At 37.9% G+C, this 15588-nt stretch overlaps 2 protein-coding genes across 4 annotated transcripts; both read left to right on the forward strand.

Moving 5' to 3' along the window:
* On the forward strand, positions 413-8152 carry LOC109837876 (probable acyl-[acyl-carrier-protein]--UDP-N-acetylglucosamine O-acyltransferase, mitochondrial). 3 transcript variants are annotated; one of them, XM_020406251.1, is made up of 11 exons: positions 413-612; positions 708-787; positions 1127-1251; positions 4086-4194; positions 6321-6413; positions 6484-6600; positions 6683-6766; positions 7287-7391; positions 7470-7556; positions 7626-7758; positions 7842-8152. In XM_020406251.1, exons 1-10 carry the CDS (start codon positions 534-536, stop codon positions 7743-7745), a joined length of 999 nt encoding a protein of 332 aa, XP_020261840.1. In that variant the 5' UTR covers positions 413-533; the 3' UTR covers positions 7746-7758; positions 7842-8152. The 3 variants fall into 3 exon arrangements, with proteins under 3 accessions (XP_020261840.1, XP_020261842.1, XP_020261839.1); XM_020406253.1 differs by having other exon boundaries at positions 7921-8152; XM_020406250.1 differs by having other exon boundaries at positions 414-612; positions 7913-8152.
* On the forward strand, positions 8716-14355 carry LOC109837877 (mitochondrial pyruvate carrier 1-like). The gene is made up of 5 exons (XM_020406254.1): positions 8716-8871; positions 8988-9104; positions 10023-10077; positions 10153-10288; positions 13943-14355. Exons 2-5 carry the CDS (start codon positions 9012-9014, stop codon positions 13983-13985), a joined length of 327 nt encoding a protein of 108 aa, XP_020261843.1. The 5' UTR covers positions 8716-8871; positions 8988-9011; the 3' UTR covers positions 13986-14355.

Consider the following 15588-nt stretch of genomic DNA (forward strand, 5'->3'; position numbering starts at 1 on the left):
GGTAATTGCAGTAGTACCGGTAGAAGGAGCGGATAAGGATAAGGGTATTTTGGGCATTGTGCTTTAGATGCCTTTCAGACAAGACGATTGCGGTGGTCTCAGTAGGTTGACAGCTGCGACTTCAAGATTCGGGATCTTTGAGAGCGGCTCAAGCCCTCAAGCCGTACCCGGCCTCGCGTGAGTTTTGAGGTGCACGTGGGGGCCAACGACGGCTGTCGATGCTTATATTTTGCGTTGCGTGTTCGAGGCTGGTCTCGTGTAAGCACGTGAGTCTGTCTGACGTGGAAAAGTTCAGATAAGCCCAGTACTTCCCCCCCCCTCTTATTTCCTCTCGTTCCACTTAAAAAATGATCTGATTTACACAATTTTTTTAATAACATATTTAATTATATATACATTAAATATTATGCAATATCATCATATTGATACGAGACGCTTGATCTCAACAGACCTATACCGTACGCCGTCCTGCGCTGGCTTGCTCTCTCAAAGTCCTCCCCTTTCTTCGGCGTTAAAAACCCTCGATTGGCGCCATGATCGCTCTCAAAGCTCTGCGACGCCTCTCCCCTCTCTCCATTTCTCAAAGGATCCTCTATTGCCAACTCCATGGAGGTTCTTGATTCTTCCCCTTTACAAAAGATCCGATTTTTTCCTTAATTTCTGTATATTTTTAATTTATTTTAGAGCACTCTCCCTTGTAATTTTAGGTATATTGTCGAGAAGAGAAGATGAAGTTGCTTCGATCCATCCTAGTGCTGTTGTCCATCCTGATGCCGTCATCGGAAAGGTCCAATATCAAAATTATTATCCTGTTCCGCTTCAAATTTACACTTTTTTTTTACAGAAATGTGATCTTTTTTAAATAAATTTTTTGAAGTGAGTATCTCTGCGGTCATTTGGTAATATGCAATCTTATAGTTCTAGAATAAAGAATGAGAACCTAACCGGAAGAAAAGGTGCAAAAATCTAAAATATTTGTTTGAGATGTTTTTTTTTAAACTATACAAGCGGAAATTGGAAGCTTTACCTGTTGGTTTCAAAATTTGAACTTTACTTTGTTTTGTTGATGGTCATGTCGGTTCTCGACGGAGCACATATTTACTTCAATTTGTGTTGGTATTTGTAGGGTGTTGTTATTGGTCCCCTTTGTACCGTTGGATCTTATGTGAACATTGGCGATTCTTGTCGACTACATCCGGCGAGTCATATCATGGGAGATACTAATTTAGGGGAGAATTGCATCATACGAACGTAAGTTTGTAATCATGTCTCGCACCCTATTAAATTCTGTTGTCTGCATGTAGAAGTAAACTTATGGTGCATTATGTTTTCTTTTCAGTAGTTATTAAGCATCAGTCGAGCAACGAGTGTGATGCAAGTATTCTTTTTCCTTTTTGTTTAACCTGCTGTGCATGAAAAATCTCCCAGAAAGCGTGATTCTTAATTTTTCTACCGAAAACTTTTTAAGTTGTTAATGTTAGGATTGTGTCTTTGATTATTTTTATAACTTCATGAGAATTAGATATGGTTAGAGATCTATCATGATTATGAGATTGAGTTTCAACATGATTAGGAGTTTGAATCCTATTCTAATTAGGAAGTTAGGCTAGAGATAGTGTTTTTGGTTTCCCTATATATGTTATTCTATTGTTGGAGGAAAAATCAAGAAACAGAGGAGAGAGAGCCAATATTCTTGTAATCTAGGGTTAGCAGAGAGCGTAGCCTGATTCAAGAATATTGTATGAGAGGCGAGAATTTCGTAGTCTTTATCCGTGCAAAAGATTACATCATTGGGAGAGGGTTTCACAGTCTTTGTCCGTTCAAAAGATTATAAGGAGAAGACTTTGGAGATAATATGAGAGTTGATTATGTATGTGAGGTTGAGAGATTGAGAGACGAGAGTTGAGTGATTCCTCTTGTAGTTCTCCCTGATATATAGTGAATTTCTAGTATTGTTGCCCCATGGACTTAGGTCGAAGTTGGTCTATCGAATCACATAAATCTCGATGTTCTTTCTTCTTGATGGTGGTTATTTTCTATCTTATTGATTGTGGGTTAGCTTCCAAGTTGTGGAGATCGTAGTAGGCGGGGAGACTAAAATTCCCTAACAAGTGGTATCAGAGCCATGATGATGGATCCGGGAGCGAGTTCGTAAGATAGACATTGTACAAAAGTGAAGATCGGCGGCGTTACAAGAATCAAGATGGAGAAAAAGAAGAAAAGGGAAAAAGGAGAAATTATTGTAGCATGGGTCCGCGAGATTTATGAGAGAAGGAAAGGTATCAATCACGTGGGTTGGATTTCATGTTGATATGGTGCTGGCTGATTTGTGGTGTTTGGTGTTTTTTTAATCCGACAGTCCATGATTATTCGGCAAATGGGTGAATCTGAGGCAGAATGTAGTGATACATGGGTCGATTTCTGAGTTTTGGAGTGCTCTGAACGAGATGGGAGGGCTTGATTTTTTTAGATTTTGTTCAGATTGGTCAGAAAGTGCTGAAAAGTTCTGATAGTGATGACCCGACAGATCTGATAGCAGATAAGGCAAACGAGTATGTGAGAATAAGATTGGTATAGAGAATCAGATGTAATTCTAGCAGTAGAGTTGTCAGCATACAATTATTTAGGGTCATCGCGGGAACAGTAGTTGGTTGGTGTGTAGACTCGAGGAGGACAGTGCCAGATTAGGTGTAGCTTGGAAGCAGGCACGACTGAGTGACACACATACTAATGAAGATGGTGGCATTAGACTTGAAGATGATGAGCGCTCATATTCAGTCCAAGCCAAGTGATGGAGGAATAGAGGCATCCGACTCGTAGTGTGTAGTAGAAGAGGTGCACCGATATAGTTTGAGACGAGCGATGCAGGTGGAGCACAAGGACAATAAGCAGGGGAGGCTGTTGTCAGGCTCAAGTTGGGAGGAGAAGCATGGCCGATTTGCTTCTAATGTCAGAGGTGACGAAGATCTCTTGGTGCGCACAAGTGAGGTGGAGGTGCCACAGCAAGGCAGATGAAAGTGAGGGTCATACAGGCATCCAGTTAGAGTGCAAGTGCTTTGATTTGAAGTGCAAAAGGAATAGAAGACTCTAGCGGGAGAGGTAAAGTTTGAAGACAACGATGATATATCTTCAAGGGAGTTTGGGAATCAAATTCAAAGTGGAGATTATTGAGAATGTATCTTTGATTCTTTGTATACCTTCGTAAGAATTAGATAGGGTTAGAGATCTATCATGATTACGAGATTAGGTTTCATCTTGATTAGGATTTTGAATTCTATTCTAATTAGGAAGTTAGGCTAGAGATAGATTTTTTTCCTATATATCCTTCTATTGATGGAGGAAAAACCAAGCAGATGAGAGAGAGCTAATATTCTTGTAATCTAGGGTTAGCAGAGGACGTAACCTGATTTAAGAATATTGTACGAGAGGCGAGGGTTTCGTAGTCTTTGTTCGTACAAAAGATTACATCATTAGGAGAGGATTTCATAGTCTTTGTCCGTTCAAAAGATTGTAAGGAGATGACTTTGGAGATAATATGAGAGTTGATTATGTATGTGAGGTTGAGAGATTGAGAGACGAGAGTTGAGTGATTCCTCTTGTAGTTCTCTCTGATACATAGTGGATTTCTCGTATTTTTGTCCGTGGACGTAGGTCGAAGTTGGTCGACCAAACCACGTAAATCTCGGTGTTCTTGCTTCTTGATTGCGGTTATATCTATCTTATTGATTGTGGGTTAGCTTCCGAGTTGCGCAGTTCGCAGTAGGCGGGGAGACTAAATTCCCTAACAGTTAAGCCATGGAGCATATCTCCATTAATTATCATTCTATTGAACAAGCTGCTATCAACGTTATCTTTTTTGGCATATTTACTTTGACAAAGAAAGTGGGCCTTCATCTAGAAGACCAGCAGGAAAATCAAAAGTGAAGGTATTTTATTATTCACTTTCATTAAGTTGATCTAACATTTTGAAGTTTGTAGCATACTTTGCTGATTTCTGTTTGAGACCATAATTTTTCATTAATTTTGCTTCAATCTGCATGATCATTTTTATTGTTGATGTGGTGAAACTTGAAACTGTCAGATAGTGGGGCTGTTGTTGGTGCAGACATACCTGGTAAAACAATTATAGGGAACAATAATGTCATTGGACACCATGCAGTGGTCGGAATAAAGTGCCAAGATCTAAAGTACAAGGTCAGTTCTTATTTTCTATGTAAAGCCTTTCAATGCTTAGCTTGATATAGACTTTTGTATAACGGAGCCTTCAGTGATGTTCTAAGGTTAAGAAGTTCCTAAGATGTTCTAAGGTTAATAAGTTCCTAAGGTTGATACTTGAGGCCTTATGTAATGATCCCATTATTAAAACATCCCCCCCCTTCCCCTGCAATTGTATCAAATATTCTAGAGCATTGATACAAAGGTAAAGTGTGTAGTTATTAGCAATCACCCATGATATAAAAGCAAATGTATATGAATAAATATAAATGGTGTATTGTAGGTTGTCTAAAAATCACAATAGATAGCTTATCCCCCCATCAAACACCGATGATGGAAGTTACAATCTGACGACTTCCAGAAGGCTACAATTTGAAGACTTTCACGTAGATCGCTGAAGGTTACAATCTGACGATCTTCACGACAACCGATGAGAGCTCTAGTTCAACAGCATTCACAATCAACATCGGGAGTTACAATCTGACGACTCTCATATTCTCAAGGAGTCAAGACGAAGATTACAAGACAATGATCTTTGCAACGCTATGACAAAAGAGATTACTTGTTGATAATCTCTCCAAAGCAAGATGCGGAACTCATCACCGCACTCTAAGACCAAAACGCGGAGATCCTCCCCGTGTATCGACACCAAAACGCGGAGGTCCTCCTCGTGTGTCAACATCAAAACGCTGGAGTCGGACCCGCGTCACAACATCAAAACGCGAGGGTCGAACCCACGTTACAACATCAAAACGCTGGAGTCGGACCCGCGTTACAACATTAAAACACTGGGGTCGGACCCGTGTTTTTTAGCACCCAGCGAGTAACCAACTCCGCGTCTCCATTCTAAAACGCAGAGTTAGGGTCCTGAACGCCGACGTGGGCGTTTGACTCGTTCAAACACGAGCTGAACGGTTGCAGGAACCGTTTTTCCTCCACGATTTGAGGGATTTCCGCCCCACTTAGGAGCGGATTAATGGGACGGTTACACCCCTTAATTCCCTATAAATATGGGTAAAATCGATTGAGTTCAGGTTGGCTTTTTTGGATCGGAGAATTGGCAGCGAGGTTGGAGCAGAGGGGACTTGGCTCTCGGTTTGACAGCAGCAGAAGAGATCCTTGGAGCATTTTCTGGAGCTTGGGAGATCTGCAACAAGAGCTTCTTCATCCTTGGCTTATCAACCGAACTTTCGGTTCAAATCAACTCTTTTTCAAGAGTTAAAACTCGTTCAGAGTTATCAACTCATCAAGAGTTTCAAACTTGCCACGCAAGTTCTCCACAACGTCAAATCGTGAGGAGAAGATATCGTTTTAGTGAATCAAGACGCGTGGATCGTCAACGGAGAGCAAACTCGACGCAAGCATTCGAGGGAGACACTCCATCACTACCGTGAAGAACCCAGTTTTAAACAAAGGGGAGAATCAAATTCATTCTCCTCTTTTTTGTAATCGGAAATCCAAATTGTAATCGATTTTGAGAGAATACAGGTCAATTTTCTTTCACTGTCTTTTTACTGCAAATTTTCCCACAAACATGTATGTTCTTAGTTTTTTATGTACGTTTGTTTGACACTATACAGGTTATGCAAGCTGGTATATATTCATGTCTATTTACCCTTTTTTGTGGGCATGTAGTATGAAGAATCTAGCCGTGGCCATATGCATTGTATTTTATATGAATCCGGTGAAGCTTCAGTCTTTTGACTCTTCCCACTTATGGTCTGTTGTGAACCGTGTTGAAAATCTTTGTACTTAATGAATCTATCAAAACTTATATGCCCATGGATATAATTAAGTGGCTCAACAAGCTAGCTGGGAGCAAATTGTTAAGGCATTTGATTGTTGAAGGAGTGCTTATAGGTTTGAGGTCGCTATTGCTTAAAGTTTAATCATTAAAAGCATTCTGATAGTCCTCACTTTCTTCTATCTGTCATATGCCACTTGAATCTTAACATATCAATGGATGTATTTTAGTATTTTACAATTTCTCATTCATAAGGACACTCTACTTAATATTCAAAATATTGATAGTTTACACTGTTGACAAAAGTTGAACATATATGTTACAGTATGTCAGTAACTGCCGTTGATGTTTGTCCTTTCAGCAAGAGGATGAAAGTTCCCTACATGTTGGTGACAATAATGACATCAGAGAGTTCGTATCTATTCACCGATCTTCTAAATCAAGTGACAAAACGGTATGTAGATAACTAGAGTATGAAGCATTTCTATGCATTGCTCGTTTACTGACTTTTTATGATTTCCCAGGTTATTGGTGATAACAATCTTATCATGGGGTCTTGTCATATTGCCCATGACTGCAAAGTTGGTAATAACAATATTTTTGCCAATGGCACTTTATTTGGAGGACATGTAGTAGTAGAAGTAAGTCATTGTTTTGCTTATGGCTGCTTAGATTTTTATTAGCAGCAGAAAGAGCAACTTAAAATACTGGATGTTAATGCAGGATTATACTCATACTTCTGGGGCTGTTGTCGTTCATCAATTTTGCCATATAGGGGCGTATTCTTTTTTAGGCGGAGGTTCTGTGGTATGTCATTTTGTTTATAAACCTTTTATTTCTTTATTCATTGGAATCTTTACAATCCTTTTAACATTTAGAATATTGTTTGTCCAGTTGACTATTACATTTTATCTCAATCATGTAGTTATCTTGCTGGGTTAGTCAGATCATTATACATTTAGAAGTATTTTTTATCATGTTTATTGTCATGTCTATCAGTATTTATATGATATTATTGCATCTTTATCATGTAGTTCCTTTCTTGGGTTTTGGTATGTACCTTTAGAAGAAAGATATCCAAGCATGTTAATGATGTATGTTTAGCATGGTGTGCTGAATATTACCTCCGTTACTACCTATTTTAGAACACGTCTGATTGTTTACAACATTATCATTATCATACTGTTTGCTCCACAATGAAGTGCGAAGGGATGCATTATGTCAGGGTGGCTTCCATATCTCGTGTAACTTATGACGGACAGTCATATTTTAAACCTCGGCTTATGTGCAGATGTGAGACAATGTCATTTTGTAATCTATGCAACAGATTTCACAGGATGTCCCGAAGTACATGATGGTTTCTGGTGATAGAGCTGAGCTTCGGGGCTTGAATTTGGAGGGCCTGCGCCGCTGTGGATTCTCAAGCGCTGAGGTTAACGATTATCTGAAGAAGTTGTAGTCATACATATTACTCCAGAACTTGCTAACTTTTCTATTTTTGGTATTCAAGGTTAGAAGCATGAGGAAAGCTTATCAAAAGATTTTCATGTGCAATGATGCAAATTTAAAGGGCTTTGAAGACCGACTCTCTGAAGTGGTACACACATTTCTCTCTGCCTTTAAATTTAAAGCTTGATGTTGATGAAACTAAGCCAAAAAATTACAGGAAGAGAATGAAGAATTAGCTAAATGTCCTACTGTGCACTCTATGGTGAAATCTATCCGCGAATCTTTTGAGCAGAGTCGCCGAGGAATTTGCAAGTTTGGGCAGTGGAGCAGTTCTTGACCAATTGATTATTGTGAGTTTCAGTGTGCTACTTTACTCAGAAATTCTTTATGGAATATAATCTGTTAAATTCTGTTCAATCTGTGGCACTTGCGGCATAATGATATCCTTCTCATTGTCTGTCAACATCACGGAAATGTATTTCGAATTGATCTTTCAATTTTTAGGGAATCAGCCTCTCAAAGGTTCTGCTGTTGTACACTAGAAAGCTCGACGACGGCCTTCTTTATTGCCTGATTTTCTCGCCAGTATGGTTCCCCGAGGATTCCTTGCGACAAAAAATACTTGTTGTAATTGTTTTTGTTGTATTATATAGAGTGCTTTCAAGAGATGTGGGCAAGATGCAATTATGTAAGTTGTTTTGGTGGAATTGATTACCTACCAAGAATGTGTTCTTTTTTTTTAAATTGTTCTCATGACAAAATACACGGGAATATTTTGATGCATAATTTTGTGATTGTTTTGTTAAACTGTTCTGTTCGTAGGTTATTCGCAATCCTGAAATTAAAGCAAATTAGTTTTAGAGTGGTGTTAGATGCATATCTCCTACCACGCCACCAACCACACCACCTCTCCCATCGCTACAGTAAACCGGACCTTACATGGGATTTTAAAATTTGTAAAATCCCATGTGGGGCCTGACCCGGTTTGTTGTAGCGATGGGAAAGGGGGGTTTGGTTGGTGGTGTGTTAGGGGGTGTGCCCCTAAGATTATTTTTAGTTTTACCCTCAGGCATTATTAAAGAAAGGGGAAAAGAAGAAAAGAAAAGGAAAAGGTCAAAAAAAAAAAAGTATCTGAACCGGGTAGGATTATATTCACTGATCGCATTTTGGTTCGGGCCCTAGGTCTTCTTCCGAGTTTCGGGCCATGGACCCACCGCACCTCTGCTACCTGATCCTGTAGAATCCGACCCGACCCGTTTCCAATCCGTGGCGACCCTTTCGCATCGGACGGTCGAGAATAAATCAAGCACGCCCCTCCCCCATTGACCCGAGATCTCGAACGCCAGCTCGCTGCATCGTTCCGCGTACCGTCAACAACCTCCAACCGGTCCGATCCCTCTCATCATTTCCCGCTGCGGCCCCTCGAACCCTAGGCCCGCTCCCCTCTCTGCTTCCCATCAAAGGTGCGTTTTCTTCACATCTGTCGACGAGTTCTCCGATCCTAAGCGCTCCGATCGAGCTCCGTACGAGTAGCTAGGGTTTTCTAACGGATTCGATCGACGCCTTTCTGAATTCGCAGGCGTAGGGCCCGGCTTCGCTCGAAATGGCGGCCTTCAGAGGTTTCTGGAACAGCCCTGTGGGCCCCAAGACGTCTCATTTCTGGGGGCCCGTTGCCAACTGGGGATTCGTCGTCGCCGTATGTTTCTCGATTTCTCGATTTGCCGACGTCAACATATTCAAAGATGTTATGTGTTCTAAACCGCTAAAATTTATAAATGGCACTTGGGTTGTTATAGTTTATATATATTTAGATGTTACGATTTAGATGCTCCCTATGGATTCAAGGTTTCAAGAGTACATTATAAAATTTTACCCTGCCGATAATTTATACGGGACAAATTGCAGATACCTTTCTCGTCTACACCTTCAATAGCACCCCCCGCCCCCGTCTATTTCGAGAAGGATAATTTCTAGTGAATTAGAGATGAGGAGGGTTTATCTGCTATTTACCTATAGACGTACATATGTATTATCTGCCTTCCCTAATGGCACAGTAAATTTCTCACTAACATTTGCATATACCTACTATATTACATTGGAAGAATCTGTTGTTGATAAAGTAAACTTTTCGTCGCTATTTTTTGTCATCATGAACCTTGAGAAATGAGAATGCATTCACTTAATTGCATTTTAGGTGACTTGTTCATGGAGGAATGCGATGCATGTACTGTAAATTATACCAAAGTGATCTAACCATCATATCAGCGTGAGAGAGTCAGACGGCATTGGCTTCATGGATGTTCTATTTTTGCCCCCTTTTTCGAACAAAAGTGCCCTGGCCTTTTTGCTGAAGTCTCTTATCACCTGTTTTGTAACTGAGCCAAACCTTAACCGGATGCGCCACAGTTATTTTGGTTATGCATCATATTATGTCATAGTTGTTATATGATTTGACCCGCGTTTGATATGCAGTTATTGCCCTTATTATAATTACTTAATATTCTATCACTTATTGTGGTGATCTGGATCACTTAATTCTAGTATAGTGTTGTGTACTATAATTATTTTACCATTAGCATTTAATAATGAATTTGGTTTCTGGATGCATTCTCAGGGTTTAGTTGATATGCAGAAACCTCCAGAATTGATATCTGGCAACATGACTGGAGGTCAGCAAAAGATATTTTCGAAAGATTTTCCTATTGTGACCTGATTCTTCTGACCTCTTATTCTTGATCCTGCAGCTATGTGTGTCTACTCTGGTCTCTTCATGAGGTTTGCATGGATGGTTCAGCCTCGAAATTATCTGCTTCTAGCATGCCATGCCTCTAATGAGACGGTGCAACTCTATCAGCTTTCTCGTTGGGCTAAATCTCAAGGGTATGATTTCTTTATTCAGAGTTTTCTAGTGCACTTTTTGTGTGTGAAATATTCTCATTGTGTGTGAAATATTCTCATTGCAATTTATTTGGCACAAAAATCTGAAGTCCTTCAACGCTGTAGTTTGCCACCCAGTGTCTGGAGTTCCTTATATATATATATTCTATCATCATTAATTGCAATTATTCAGCCTGAGGTTGCAGAAAGATACTATAATAGAGTTGGACATACAAATATCTATTTATTTATTAATTTACAAGTATTTTTTTGTTACAAACTATGCATACTTGCATAAAATCTGTCTTGTCCATGTTCTCGGTATAATTTGATAGAAATGTTTAGTCCGCCATCTGTTTCGTTCAGCATCAGCCCAAGCTCTTGCAATGGCAGCTCTTTGTTTGATTTAATGTGTGGGGTTAGAAACATGTAATGCTTTGGGATCTAGATTCTTATTGTTTTCCAGCATGATGTACTTACAGTTTGGTATTAAAATTGGTCTATACAACTCATTTTGGGTTCTCTTACAACTTCAAGAGGAAAATCCATAAATATAGAATATTAAGTCCTCTACTGTTGCCTTGGACTAGCTATTTGCATGCAATTTTAAATAGAAAACCTTAGTCTGAAATTCCAACGGAAATTAAGAGTGTTACTGTCAGTTTCAATAGTTGGGGTTTTCTGATATTCTCTGAGTTAGTGAAAAAAAAGTTACAGGTTGTTAAACAAACTTCTCAGTTCACATTGTCAAAACTATGACAAAAATGAGAAGAAAATTAAAAAAGAAAACTGTATTAATTTTCTTATGAGGGGATATACATACTTTGATTGATCACAATCTTCACCATATCAGTATGTTTGGTATGGACTGGTATGACATTGTTGCTGACTGCTGAGAATGTTTAATTTGTACTGAATGATATAATATCCAATGTTATGTAGACAGGAACTGGGAAGTCAATGCTTGAAATCTATTAGATGGAAAATCATCTGGGGGTCGAACACTGACATTGGATCAAGCAATGTTTGTTGTGTGACTTGTGTCTTTTTAAAAGGATTTATGTACAGCAGAACAACCTAATGATTAGATATCCTTTAGAATCTAATTCTTCATACTATTGAGACTCAACTAAGGTCCTTCTATTTCACATTTTCACATAAGAATGTGCTGTAGACAACATTATAGTGCAATCTTAGTTCCAATTATGGTAAGGTGTAGATTTCTGTATTAGCAATAGGGGATTCCTAATTCCCTCTTAATACTCCCATTCTATATTATTTATATATGGTGGACGTCTGCTCCTGATTTTTAAAGAGAAGTAATTTATATGAGCTTTGCGTCGGTGCTCCGAAAAGCATTATTTATTTATTTATTTAATAAAAGGGTAATATTGTAAAAAATGTCTCTGGGATTTCTTCCTCATTTGTTCAATCCCATACTTCTTACTTTGTATCACTTCCTTACATCCACCTTGCAACATCCATATGAAATGATTACACCCACAAATAACACGATCATTGAGAACTTGATACAGATTAAGATTTCTTTGAACTACACACACACACACACATATATGTATGTATGTATGCATGTGTATATATAGATATGTATGTATGTGTGTGTGTGTGTATGTATGTATGTATGTATATATATGTATATATATGTGTATATATGTGTACACACACACACACACACACACACACACACATATATATATATATATATATATACACATACATACATACATAGATACGTATATGTATATGTATGGACACACACACATATAGATACAGACATACATAAATGTATATATGTTCATATATGCATAAATGTACACGCACACGCACACACATATATACACATACATAAATGTATACACATAGACACACACACATATATATACACACACATGCATACATAAATGTATATACATACATATATATGTATGTACATCTACATACACATACACACACACATATACATACATAAGCATGCGTATATGTATACACACACACATACACACACACACACACACACACACACACACACATATATATATACATACATACATATGCATGCGTATATGTACACACACATATACATATATACATAAATGTATATGCATACATGTATATACATGTTTGTGTATGTATGTGTGTGTGTGTGTGTATAGCCGTGTCATGTGTGTGTGTATGAGCAATATGGAAGAACTTGATACCAAGCACAACTTTTTGTGCTTGGTAGTGAGGTGACTCATTTCCATCCACTCATTCAAATGGGGGTTCACATTCACATATGTTGGAGAGTGGATAAAAATAAGATATCTCACTACCAAGTACAAAATTTGTGCTTGGTACCAAGTTCCTACATTTTTCTATATAAATATACATGCATACATACATACATATATATGTATATATATGTACATACATATATATATGTATATAGATACACATGTGCGTGTGTGTGTGCATACAAATAAGATATCTCACTACCAAGTACAAATTTGTACTTGGTACCAAGTTCCTACATTTTTCTATATAAATATACATACATGCATACATACATACATACATACATACATATGTGTATATATGTACATATATATGTATATAGATACACATGTGCGTGTGTGTGTATACACACGCGCGTACATATAGATATGTATATATGTATACTATATATAGCCATGTCCCCGTATCCTACATTTTACAAGTTTGCCGTGACTCGTGTCCGTGTCCTCACCCGTATCCATGCTACCTAGATTCTACCCAAACAATCTTTTATAGATTTTTTATCATAAAAGCCAAAAGCCACTAAAAGTTGACATAACTTAAAAGATTTTAAAAATAAGCCCCTCCAAGCACTCTTTACGTAGAAGATTACGGTGTGTTTGATTGAAGGAACCGGAGGAGAATGGAGAACACATAAAATAATGGGGAAGGAAGAAGCAGCTGGATATTGGTGGGTAATTTGGGGGACGGGAGAAGCTATGGGGATGAAGAAGACTGTGCAGAAAAGGGACATGTATAACTTCCCATGAAAAGATAAAGAATTTACCAATCTGACAGCGGAACTCATAACCAGCATTTCACCGGTTTAAGGGGAATGACATAGAATTGGATTTGCAAATATTATTTACCAAGTGTGCATGGGTACTTTATTGTTATTATTGTTATAATTATTGGAGTTCCGAAGCTGATGGCCTCTACATTAGCAATCACATGGTTTAGATTTGTTAGGCTATCTCCTTACTCTTTGGTACTAGGAACAACTGTAAGCTTAGTATATTTAGGGTATGTATTATCTTCCGACCTTTTATGGTGGTTTCACGGCATAGTTATAGATCATTTCTGAGAGTATTCGGCTAATAGAGGAGCATGGGATGCAGATGAATAACTTGAACATGGGTGGAAATCAAGTTTTAGGTTAGCAAATATCCTACTTTGAGCATTGGATTAGAGCAACTATTCTACACAAGTAATGAAGGAAGAAATATAGTTGTAGATCCATTCCGAATTATAATTTCACAGGCACATGAAAATGTATTATTATTTTGGTTAGGAATTCGCACCCTTATTTCCATGAAGAAGTAACCTAAAAAAACACTTTGCAGATTGGCAAAATTTTACATGTTATGGTTTCTCTCTTAACAGGTACCTGGGAAAGAAAGAGACGGAGACAGAAAAGGAGCAGTGACACGTATAGATGACATTCTTGATGGAAATGTGCTGTGATTTCAATAAAATGCTCGCGTGTGCTTTCAACAATTATTCAGTCTTCTAATTTGGCCAAGGGCATCAGAATCTTTCATGTTACTACAATTTCTTTACGAAACTTTTTTTTTTGTAATTGTATGATATTTTTCGACGAGAGAGTTTATTATGTTTGTTTGGAACATCCTGATCTTATTACCCCGAAAGCAATGACCTCAAGTATACCCTAGTGCGTTGTTGCATACAGGCAACAATCCTAGCGTATAGCTTTCATGGAGTAAAGAAGTGATATTGTGATAATTGCACGCTCTTTTTCTCTACTTTTTTTTTTATTTAGGTGGTGTTTGGTTCAACCGTTTTGTAGAAAAGTTTTAATAGAAATTGAACCAAAGAGCCCCTTACTGTTGAACTAGGTACCGCCTACACTATCATGAAACCATCTTTTTTTGTTGTTGGCTTGCGGTTCTTAATATTTTATAGTTTACGTACTAAACATTTCTATTTGAGATTGTTGCTAGTGAATTGTAGTTGCGTATTCGTCTACTTGGTATAAATGAGATCGAAAAGCTCGATCCACTTGTAAATATTTCAAGGCTTTTTGATAATCTACTCGTTGAAATGGCGCGGAGGAGACAAGGCTCGGCTCGTTGCATGTTGATGTTTTGCGGTGGAAAAATTTCTCGTCTCTAATATTTTACTGTAAATCAAAATAATGCAATGAAAAGGGGGAAAAAAACTAAATCCGGTTGCAGATCTGAAAAAAACTTTCTTAGAAGGACGAATGAACTACTACTTTGTTTAGGGGCTGTTTGGTTGTATGTTTTTACCATGTAAAAGGATGTAAAGTGTAAAAAAGTGGGTCCCAATGTCAGCTTTCATCACTTTTAATTGTTTGTTTGTAGTTGTGAAAATAGTGTAAAGTGATTTCATATGCTGATGTGGCTTGTAAAGTGATTTCATGAAAAAAAGACATGATTTTAGGAGAAAGTTAACATTGAAGTTAGGAAAAAATAATAAAAAATAATTCCAACCAATATGATCATTTGAGTAGGGACCACTTTTTACACTTTCCAAACAAACAATTAAAGTTTCATTTTGCAAACCAAACAAGTGTTTTATGATTCCAATGGAATCAAAAACAAACAATGAAAAGTATAAAAGTGAAATTGATGAGTTGGACAACAACTTTCCAAGTTGTGTCATAAATACACAACTTTACCAACAACAACCAAACAGAGTGGTTACATAAAGTACGGATTTGGGTGCAAACTTCTTAAAACAATAAGAGGCGCTTTGTAATTTGAGAAGACTTTAAAATGTAATTCTTAAATTGTACGGATGCGACTGCCTAACAATCCGTATAGATCCGCAGCTGATAAGGGGCTGTTTGGATGCTTGTTTTTGAGAGGTTTTTGGGGGTGAAACCTGCCATTATGTCAGAAACGTTTTTGGGTGAAAACCTACCATTTTCTGACAAAATGACAGGTTTTCACCCCCAAAAAAAACATCCAAACAGCCCCTTAATCATTGTCAATTTTCTAATGGTGAGATGAACTTGGAACTTTTTATTTTTATTTTCAGTAATC

Source organism: Asparagus officinalis, chromosome 4 (assembly GCF_001876935.1).
Source record: "Asparagus officinalis chromosome 4, Aspof.V1, whole genome shotgun sequence".
Taxonomy (NCBI): domain Eukaryota; kingdom Viridiplantae; phylum Streptophyta; class Magnoliopsida; order Asparagales; family Asparagaceae; genus Asparagus; species Asparagus officinalis.